Raw genomic sequence first — 11,332 nt, 5'->3', positions numbered from 1 at the left:
GTGTCTAATTATTATTTTATTTTGAATAAGTAATATGTCTGCAGTGTGTAGAACTCAAAAGGGACAAAAGTGAAAATAGACACCTTCTAGTTTCCGACAGTCAACCATTTCTATCAGTTTCTTCATGGAGCTCAGCATGAACTTTGTTGCTCAAACACAGTGTCTCAAAACTCAGTCTATATCAACATATAAGATTCTGCTTTATGAAATGGATGTACCATAATTTATTAGTCAGGATGACAATCAAGTTGTTTTAATAAGCACTTTCAATATATGTAATTTCTCATACATTCAGAATACAAATTGCTGTTTTCAGTATAGTCAAACAGAAAACCTGACATTTGAACAATTTTGTTATTGAAACTTTGATCTGTATCTCTTCGCTTTTGTGTGACTATACATATGAGGTCTACTTGTATATCGTCTTTTTGTAGTAGTTAGAGAAGTTCCTTACTATGTGAGAGGTCTAAAATTTTGATTGTCAATCCTGCAGTCTTATCCTACTGAACCAAAGAGTCTAAATTTTGTTTTAAAAGTAAAAGCTATATCTGTATCTATATTTATATCTGTATCTCCAGGCTAGTGCTGCTTATTTGGGGGTCTTTTATATGTACATGTGCCTCTTATAGTATACAAGCCTTCTAAGAATGAATGGGCATTGGACATTTGTATATAGGTTTGAAATTAGTCCTATTCTGGTTGATTATGTCTTTTGTGAAGCTTTGTAACTATTTTCTGTTAGCATTTCTTCAACAGTATTTGCTCATGACAGTGTGTGTTAAGCTTTATGAAAGTGTTATTTGTGAACACTCCGCAGAAGTACAGCCTCTGACCAAGAAACCTGATGCCAGGACACTACCCACTGAATAAACAGAATGGACTCTAGAAAATGCTTAAAATCGGCCATAAAAGGTTTCTGGCACTAATTCCTTCACACCTGTCTCTTACCCTCCCAATGCATGTTCAAATCAGACCAACCAACTGTAAATCTTAGCTTGGCAATGAGACACAAGAGAGAACAAACCCACTGATGGTGAGTGAGCAATATCTTTGGAGAATGTTGTTCATAGACAAGGCAGGAGGAATTGTCAGAACCCAAATGAAGTCATGTTGGACATGTGGTGCTTACGGACAACCTCAGCACTTGGGAAGTTGAAGATATCAAAAGTTTGAGACCAGCCTGGGCTTCATAGTGAGATTTTTATCTCAAACCATAAGATGGAGTTCCTTATGTCAGACCTTCCAAAAGTAACTAAAACCAAGAGGCTCTGCAGAAATGGTTCTTGTGTACCGGATACTAACTGAATGTGCTCTCATCTTGGCTCCCATTTGTTTTAAATGCAGGTATACTTCACTGAGTTGTTAAAACAAGGAGTGGGGCATCTCTGTAAGTTCAAGGCCAGCTTGGTCTACAGGAGTTCTAGGACAACCAGGTCTGTAAAAAGAGTCTGTCTCAAAAAACAAAACAAAACAAAGAAAAACAAACAACAAACACAAGGAGTGGGGAAATGTAAGCAGCCTGCCTGGCAGAAATAAATACATTCAAAGAGACACTTTTGTCCCTCTCTTGGGCTATTATACTATCCAAACAATGTACACAAACAAATCAGAATTTCCCAAATTCTAATTGAGAAGAAAATCCAGAAGCCTTGGTGACAATTGGAGGAGGAAATTGTCTACCAGAGGAGGAATCTAATGTGTCTTGGAGACAGGCTTGCTGGAGAGACAGGAGCAGAGACAATGGTGGGCAGGACCACACCTTGGCCAGACTGCCTGGTTCTGCATATTTCTTGCCTTCTATTTAAATGCTACTCTCATTTTAGGATTCCAAGTTGGACTTGGGGTCCCCTGGGTATCTTTGTACCACTTCCAAAATGTGGTTACATTGAACATTTTCCTTTATTCTGCTTTTCACTGTAAACAATTAGCTCTGAGCATGATGTTAGTGGTGCAGGGAATGCTTAAACTGGGGACCTCTCCAGCACTCTGCCTATTCCTGTTCTCATGTGGTCATCATTTATCATGGTCTGTTATTCCTTGTTCTCCCTTTCTGTTCTTGATTCAGCTAGGATCCCCTGCTCCCCTAAGCTTTCTTTCCCTCAAACCTTGCCCTTCATTACTCCCACTGTCGTCCAGGTTGTTAATGTAGATCTCATCCATTTCTCTGTCATTGGGTGATCCCTGTGTCTTTCCTAGGGTCCCATTTTCTAGGTAGCCTCCCTGGAGTTGTGCAGCAGTCTAGTCATCTTTGTTTTACATCTAGTACCATACTATGAGTGAATACATACCATGTTCGTCCTTCTGGCTGTTTGGAACCTTGGCTTATGCAGGGACACTTTGCTCAGTCTGGAAGGAGGGGACTGGACCTGCCTGTACTGAGTCCACCAGGTTTAAATGAATTCCCAGGGGAGTCTTGGCCCTGGAGGAGATGGGAATGGAGGGGAGGGGCTAAGGGGAGGGTGGGGATAAGGGTGGGAGGGGGAGGACAGGGGAACCCATGGCTGATATGTAAAATTAAAACACAAATATAATAATAAAATAAAAAAAAATCAGCTTTGATGTATGTTGTTAGAGTGATCTCTAAGAAATTTTGAGAAATTTCACGATGAATAAGGACTATAATAGGGTTTGATGCTGGGTTTCAGACCTGCTCAGACATACCCAAGTATTATGGAAAGCACCAGAGAGGTTCTGGACAGTGCCCTGAGAGTGAGTCAAACTCTATGTTTGTGAATGTGCATGTGTGTGATGTACCATGTTAAAAAGTTCAAGGAAGCTCCAGTCATCTAATTAATGAGAATCCTGTTTAAAGCTCTAATAATGAATGAAAATATTAGTAGCTTGACTAAAGAACTCGTGCCTTTATTATTCATTAGAAACTGGCAGTAAATAATAGGTTTGAATTTCACAGTCATGCGGCTGCTAATCAAAGCACAGGGCATTGCTTAAGATCATAATTCATTATCCTTCACAGCAGTAGCATAACAGGGCTTGTCTTTTTGAATTGCTAACTGGGTACTAGCCTCTGCTAGGCTCTTAGACTCATCCAGAGGGTGGAAGGCAGGTAGTCACATAGCAAGATGAGAATGCTGTCTCACGTATAGGATGAGCTATGATTGGGATCCTACTCCAGGATTCAGCCCGGTAAGGGTTATCCCCATGTTCTTGTCAGCCGTAATTCATGATGGCAGGCTGGAAAGAGAGCTTGTCTCTAAGCCAGCAGCCATCTGGGAGGCAGAGACTAGTTTTGTTCTAACTCATCCTTCATGATTTGGTGGTGCCTTTAGTCTGCTTCCACACCTTCACACCTTACTCTATTTCATCTGGTAGGTCAAAGTCTTCTTCCTTCCACTCGCTCTGGCAAAATTACTATTGGGAACCCCCTCCCCCTCTCAACAAAAAGCAAACACTAGATTTGTAGCTCCCCTTCTACTTGACGTGGGCAGACATGAGATGAACCCTCACCTTCTGGCCCTCTTTCCTCCCTCCTTTAGTGTCTTCTCTATTTTTATAACTCTTCATAAATTCTGGTCACCTCTGGTGGGATGAAAAGAGGCTGTGCCACTTGGCTTGACTCAGTTTCCCTTGTTTGGGGCATCCTCTCAGCCTTTTCTTTATTCTTTCAATGGCTTGTTGTTCCAGTCCCTTTGACTGCTCATGGGTCTGAGGGCCCATACATCTCCCTTATGTACCCAGATTTCTAAAGACCAGAGTGGAGTGCTCTCAATTAGATTGGTCAGAGGAAACGCCTTGAAATGAACCTACAGTCAACACAATCATACTCCATAACAAAATTTTATTAGGATGATGTCAAATTAGAAAATTTCTCTACTTGCCATATTTCCCCCAAATGATAAGATTTTACTTAACTGAATATAAAAGTTTTCCCCAGTTTCTACTATTTCGAAGCAAGAAAACTGACATGCAGAGCAGTATACCTGATACCACAGCTCTAAGGCTTAAGAAGTGGTCAGCAAAGCATGCATTAGTTTTAAGCTTTGGGCCTGAGAAAGACATCATTCTCTATCTCCCTCAAAAGCAAGTCCATCATGTCTTGGGCTCTTAAGTCTGAAGCCTGCTCCTTGGAGCCAAATAGCAAGGTCTGCATTTCAAGAGAAGCTAGGCTTGAGGTATCATATGGCTTCAAAGGCACAGGTCATGCAGCTGAGTTAAAAGCTATTGTGTTGGTCTCTCCAATGCAGCCTTGAGCCACTCTGGGAAAGGGTGGGTCCAGATCGGTGTTTGTCCTTGGTGCCTCATTGTGGTCTAAATGCCATCAGCCCTATTATTTTTTGTCTTTTTGCCACCAATCAGTGACCACTATTGGAATTGGAAAAGGTCAGGGCGCCTGCACATGCAGAGGGAACCTGATTCAGGAGCCAAGAAGTTGCTCCAGTGCATACAAGGAGGGAAGGCTCATCATTGGAGTAAAACACAGAATGTGGGAAAGAAACCAGCTTTCCCTGGAAAGAGTTCCCTTAGGCTGGCAGGAGGCCCCGCACTTAACACAGACACACCTGGAGGCAAGCAGCTCCTTGGAGTAGTGGGAAGAACAGTATGGAGAGAGTGCCAGCAAGAACAACAGGGCCTCTAACTCTTGCAAATTCTTTGAGGCCATCAAGAGTGGGCATTGGACACTCACTGGACTCTGCACATAGCCCTAGAGTTAGTTAGAACAAGTGGAATCAAGTCCTAAGAGATAAGAATTATCGCTTATGCTCAGAGGCTCTTTTTTCATGTTATTAATGCTCCATAATTAAGGGAATAGAATCCAAAATCCACGTGAAGGGCCTAGAGAGCTGCCTGAGGAACAGGAGGAGGAGCCCCCTGCAGACCCAGCACATCTGGTTCATCTGTAAGGCAGCCACACCTGACTCGCCTGGCCCCCAATCCAGCAGTAAAAATGGCTGTCAGATAATTAAATGAGGTTGCATAATACAGAGGGAAGGGAATGAATTCTCATTTCTGAAGGCACGGGAGGATACATGTGACAAGGTTTTGATTCTGTCCAATTTATGTTCTTAATACTCTTTGTGTCTCTCTGCACCGCCTCGTAGGCTCTTGGCATTCCTCCGTGGTCTTACATTACTTGTGATTTCATCTGCACTCATCATGCCCATTAGTCTGTGTGTGGTTGACCCCGCGTCTGCTCCAGCTTGAGTTCGTAGCTTCCCAGGCCAAGGTCTCCCTCGTAGATATTTTCCTTGCCCGGAGTCTGGAGTGAAGGCTTCTGGTCTAGAGCTAGCTTTGCGGTAGGACTGCTGGGTGAGCAGCCTGGCTCCTGGTAACTCATGGCGAGTTCATCTTGGTTTACAATACATTCCGCATCGTCCTCTTTCAGCTGTTCCTGGTTTGTTGAGAGAGAGAGAGAGAGAGAGAGAGAGAGAGAACTTCATGATGAAGGCAGAAAACAGAAGCATCCCCATTGTATAAGAAAAATAGAATTGTGTGTGTGTTTGTTTGTGTGTGTGTGTGTGTGTGTGTGTGTGTGTGTGTGTGTGTGTGTGTGTGAGTGAGTGATACATACATACATGGAGGTAGAGGCCAGAGGTTGACATCAGGAGTTTTTAACGGGTTTCCACTGTTTCTTTCTTTTTTTTTTGAGTGAGGTTCTCTCACTAAACCCGGGACTCACCAGTTAGACTAACTGGCTAGCTGGTTCTGGAGATCTGTTTGTCTCTATCTCTATAGTGCAGAGATTACAGGTGTATGCCTGGCGCTGGGGATCCCAACTCAGGTCTTCATGTTTGCAAAGATATACTTTACTGACTGAGTCATCTCTCCAGCACTGGAGACTCCCTTTCCTTTGAATTAATGACCAGTTTTACTATGGCCCATATGTGCTTGTTCACAGTACAGCTTTCTCTGCATCAGCATGAAAACTTGGCTTTCTACCCAGCCTCAAATAGTCTCCAAGTTCAAGGCCAGTGGAGACACATGACCCATCTCCTTGGGCTGAGGGGAGAAGAATGGGATTTGGTGGATTTTCTTCACTGGCACTCAGGAAGGTCAATCAGACTCAATACAGCTAAATCCTGTGTCTTTAAAGAAGTCTTATCATGGTTTTGAGAGGTCCCTGCCTTCCAGAAAACCCTTGGAGCCGAAGATGTTATATTTCACTTTAAATGGGGTTTCAAGGACATTTCTTGAGACAAGGGTCACAAGACTAGAAGTGACTGGCATTGACCCTAGAGAATGGGATAATGTCAGAAATGCATAGATTTGACCAGGGATGGTCACCTCATCCAGAGGTTCCCTGAGGGACTGGCATCTCAGCTCTTCTCCCATTGGTTAGGGAGGATGACACCAAATCACTGTATAGCAAGGGCTGGCTGGATCACCTTAGGACAGGGTTCCCACCTTTAGAACTCTGGGAGCATCTGAGAGCTATTTAAAACAGGTCTGTTGTGTGAGGATTATTTCTGTCATGTTCCTCTGGGAAGCCCCCAGCTGCTGTTATCTGAGAGAAAGAATCTCTGTCTGTAAGGGAATGCTGGCTGACGACGGCTCCTTAGGCCACTTTCAGCTCCCAGAATCTGCTCTTCTCCAGTTCCCTGACACTCTGATTTGCTGGTAATGACTCTAATTGCTTCTCAGTAGATTTTTTTATTCTACTCCCCTGAGCTATAAAGCACAGACCTAATATTCAAAACTTCAAAACGCAGCAGTTTGTGAAGACACGTCACTTTTACATTTTCTAAGTTCATTTTATGATTAAAGATATTGGCAAAAATAAAAAAAAAATGCCTTTTTAAAAAAGAAGAATAAGCCAACATCAGCAACAACTGAGAAGAGAAGAGAAATACTTCTTGGTGCAGTAAATGTCAAAACCGCCTCCTCTTCAAGCTAGGGAGTAAGGGCCCTGATGTCTCTAGCTCATCAATACTCACCAGGCTTGCCCTCCCCTGATGGTTCACTCACCCCATAGGCCTGAGGACTGGTGAGCAGCCTGGAGACTGGTCCACACCATGCAGGCAATGTGGTGGTCAGTGGAGGACCCGAGTGTGTTAAGATGGGCTTCAGATATCTGGGGTAGGGGCTGTTAAGGAATACTGTCAAAAGGAAGTTAGACTTTCATTTCTCACACAGCAGAAACCTTTGCATGCTGCCCAAACAGACAGTTATGTTCACCTTTAAATCCTCTTCTCCCTCATTTAGGAAGCGATTTGGCCTGAAAAAATTGCTGTTTGTAATCTTTGCTCTACACACTGTTGCAGCCCTCCAGACAGCCTTTCATCATGCAGAAAAGGTGAAGGGGTTCTACATGTTAGAGAGAGATGCAAATATCCCTCCTGATCCCTCCAGCCCCGGCACCATGGCTAATCTGTTTAGAGAATGCAGTTTGAAGAATAACCTAGAACAATAGTATAAAACACACACACACACACACACACACACACACACACACACACACACACACTAAGGAGAGAGAGAGAGAGAGAGAGAGAGAGAGAGAGAGAGAGAGAGAGAGAAGTCATTTCCACAAAGAAGCAAGAGGTATTTCATAAAATGCTCAGCTATTTCAGAACTGGGTAGTCAACATGGAATGTTTTCCAAGATTCTTCATTTTCAGTATTCAATACAGTCACTTTATACTTCATACATCAGTGCACTTCTATACAAAATTATGCAAATAAGCTGCTGCTAGGTTTGTTCTATTGTTTAGCACCTGTCTTTCCCATCTCTTCATCCCAAAGTGTTCTAGCCAGTTAAAAGGAAAACCTGTTCATCTGAAGCCATTGTGCTTCCCTCCAATCTATCAATAATGAAATCCCCAGAGGCAACCTTATGTGATATCATCATTATCATCATCATTATTATTATCATTATCATTGTTATTAGCTGAAAGAAAGTAGTGGAATTATTCCACCATTCTATTAGAAATGACTTTTCAGTTTATATTCTTCCCTTTGCTGGAGAGTATTTTACTTCATCAACTCTCTGCACAGTGATGATAAAAAGGGAAAGAGGAAAAAGAGAAGCGGTTGACACTGGCTGGCTCGTGAAGATCTGCAGCCACCCACAGGCACTCGGGGTGTGAGAAGATCGGGGGATGAATATAGGAACCACCCATAGCTGGAGAACACCTCTTTCACTCCCTTGATGGCCCAGCAAGTGGAAGCAGAGGGAGGATCTCTGGCTCCCTCTGAGGGCAGGTCACTTGACAGTCAAGCAGCAATGAACATGGCCTAGGTTTGCTTGGGGGAAAATGATCTGAGTTGCAAGCCAGTCTGCAGTACCACATGCAAATGGGAAGGTTGGCTCCTTTAAGATGAGTGGCTGGTGAGGCCAGTTGAGGACCAGGGAAGAAATTATCCTTCAGAGACTGGCTTTGCTGTCACATCTTGTAAGTACATATACAAATCTGAAAGCCCTTGATGAGATCCTATTAATTTTCATTAAAGTGTTATTTCCTTAATTTTCTGGATGAAGGGATCAAGGCCTGGAGATATTATGATTTTATATAACCTAAAGTCTCCCTTTGCAATTCTGGTTGATAGTCTGGCCATTAGTGGCTGAACCCTCCCTCCATGCCCCACCCCTTACAATTATTTTGAATTCACCATCATCATCTCTGTCTTAGTTAGGGTTTTATTGCTGTGAAAAGACACCATGACCATGGCCACTTTTATAAAGGAAAACATTTAATTGGGGCTGGCTTATAGTTCAGAGGTTTAGTACATTATTGTCATGGTGGGAAGCATGGTGGCATGCAGGCAGACATGGTGCTGGAGAAGGAGCTGACAGTTCTACATCTTGATCCGAGGGCAGCAGAAGAAAACTAGGGTTTTGCTTGAGCTTCTGAAACCTCAAAGCTGGCCCCAGCAACACACTTCCTCCAACAAGAACACATCTACTCCAACAAGGTTACACCTATAATGCTACACCTATAAGGCTACACCTCTATGGACCAAGCATTCAAACACATGAATCTATGGGGGCCAGTCCTATTCAAACTGCCTCAATCTCTTTGGGAATTTATCAGGGTAGAATCAGGCATGGTAGATGATCTGCAAGTTTCTGTAAAAGCAGACTTTAGAGTCTCTTTGTGCTGGTGAGCTGAGCCTCTTCTGGGTCAGGGTAGGAGGACACTATGTCCTGTCAGGGTTTACCATTAGCACAGGCCCATGAAAATCTGTGGAAAGGCTTTTGAATGACCAACTGAAGAGCAAGGGAAACTAGTCATGTTGGTTTCTTGAGGTCTAAGTGGTGGCACATCAACAATGTCTTAGGGGTACCACTGTGGTCAAGGCTGTAAGAGTGTGAGAGAGGGCTAGGAACCCTCCACCATGCTTTTCAGTGTGCTGAGAAGTTAAAAATGATAAAACAGTGTTATTTAAGTAAAATACAAATTTAGTGTTATATTAAGAACATTCTTTTAATCCTGATGAGGTACCTCTTTAAATTATGTACCATTAGAGAAAAACCTTAAAGGCTAAATTTCTAGTATTTTTTTTTTTTTTAATGAATGTTATAACTCAAACCAAACAGAACCATTTGGCCCCTTCTCAATAGTCTCTGCAGATTATACAAAGAAGCCATGGACATGAACACTGGCTGTATTGCACAATGGATGGTTCAGTTATTAATCTATCCGAACCTCAGGTTTGTTATAGCCACTAAAATAACATAAACACAAGGGTTTTAAGCTTTGACTTGCTATTCAGATGCTATTTTTTATGGCATTGAGGATTAAGCCTAAGGCTTCATTCACACTAGGCAGGTACTTTACCATTAAGCTACATCCCTAGCCCTCTTTTTACCTTTATTTTGAGATGGGGGCAGAGGGGGCATTCTCCATAACTTGCCTATGCCTACCTTGAACCTGTAGCTTTCCTGCCTCCGTCTCTCAGGTACCTGGGATCACAGGCCTTTGCCACCAGGCCTGGAACTATTTATTTGGTTTTTAAAATTCATTTTTGATGTTCTGGCCCTTGTCTAAGTGACAGTGGGGATCAGTAGTGAGGGTCAACACAGCTGCCACTAAGGCATTTGGTGTAGCAATGGGATTACATGCTCTGAAAGCAGACCGTGTGCCCCTGGACAGCTGCGTAGATTGAGTGGGGGCTAACAGGAAGTGATGAGTGAGGGAGACATGGTGATGTGTGACTCCTGGGAAGCTCGAGATGCCCTTTGACTGTTCTGTAGTGATGTGAACCCCAGAAAGCATGAGCTCTGTGCATGATGGGTGGTATGAAGCTCCATGCATTGTCATAGAGATGTGGAGCTGGGGCTGGACTCCTCAACATCTTGGTTTGCTCAGTGATGGCCATATGTGATGTGCTCAGTGGGCCATCTGCTGAGTCTCTGGTACAGGATCATATTCAGAAGTGGTGTGGTGTGGGGATAGAAGTAGGTTATGAATGAGTTCCAGAGAAGAATGAGAAGGGCGGATTACAGCCAGTGCATGAGGTTTTCCTGAGGACAGAAAGCCAAGAAAGGTCAAAGGGACCATTTGAGTTTGTGTTATCAGACAATGGGATGCCAGGAAGAGTGATGATGTCATAAAATAAGGTGTTTAGATATTACCTCTGTGACTCACTCACTCACTCACCCACTCACTCACCCACTCACTCACCCACTCAGTCACTCACCCACTCAGTCACTCACTCACCCACCCACCCACTCCTCACTCACTCACTCACTCACTCACCCACCCACTCACTCACTCACTCACCCACTCACTCACTCACCCACCCACCCCACTCACTCACTCACTCACTCACCCACCCACTCACTCACTCACTCACCCACCCACCCACCCCACTCACTCACTCACTCACTCACCCACCCCACCCACTCACTCACCCACCCACTCACTCACTCACTCACCCACCCACCCACTCACTCACTCACTCACCCACCCCACTCACTCACTCGCTTACCCACCCACCTCACTCACTCGCTCTCTCTCTCATTTCTTACCGTAGGCTTTTGTTTCATGTGCCACACTAGTGCAAGACAGAGATGAGCACCCACAGAAGCAGAGTAACAATTACGTGAGAAGATGGAGTGCTTTGTTTCTAGCCTGCCAGACCCTTGAGTGCAGGGCTGTTCCTTTTATCTGTGCACAGTATTTGGTACATCTTAGTCACTCAATAAATGATTGCTAAATCAATAAAGACACCAGCTAAGCGAGGGCGAATACAGGCTCAGTGGAACCCAGCAGGCCTGGCTGGAGACTATGGACTGTTCCCTCACAGCTCTGTCCTGTCATAGAGGCAGACTGTTAGCATTTAGGCATCTGTGCTGGCCTGCCCTTAGGGTCCTGACAGGGTGCATCCTCTGCTGCGGCCACTAAGTGCACCCACTGTGCACAGTTGCTGTTTTC

The 11,332-nt window shown here is 43.9% G+C and overlaps 1 protein-coding gene across 1 annotated transcript in view; it reads right to left on the bottom strand.

Moving 5' to 3' along the window:
- Positions 1-3,779: 3,779 nt before the first annotated feature.
- Positions 3,780-11,332, bottom strand: part of Slc9a9 (solute carrier family 9 member A9) — a 549,909-nt gene continuing 542,356 nt past the window's right edge. The window contains exons 16-17 of the mRNA XM_036193912.1: positions 6,922-7,027; positions 3,780-5,347 (exon numbers count right to left, since the gene is read on the bottom strand). Of these exons, the coding sequence (XP_036049805.1) occupies positions 5,120-5,347; positions 6,922-7,027 (334 nt within the window). The 3' untranslated portion in view covers positions 3,780-5,119. The remainder of the gene's footprint in view (positions 5,348-6,921; positions 7,028-11,332) is intronic.

This window comes from Onychomys torridus, chromosome 7 (assembly GCF_903995425.1).
Source record: "Onychomys torridus chromosome 7, mOncTor1.1, whole genome shotgun sequence".
In the NCBI taxonomy this organism is placed as follows: Eukaryota; Metazoa; Chordata; class Mammalia; order Rodentia; family Cricetidae; genus Onychomys; species Onychomys torridus.
This window is presented reverse-complemented; position numbering and strand designations above follow the sequence as displayed.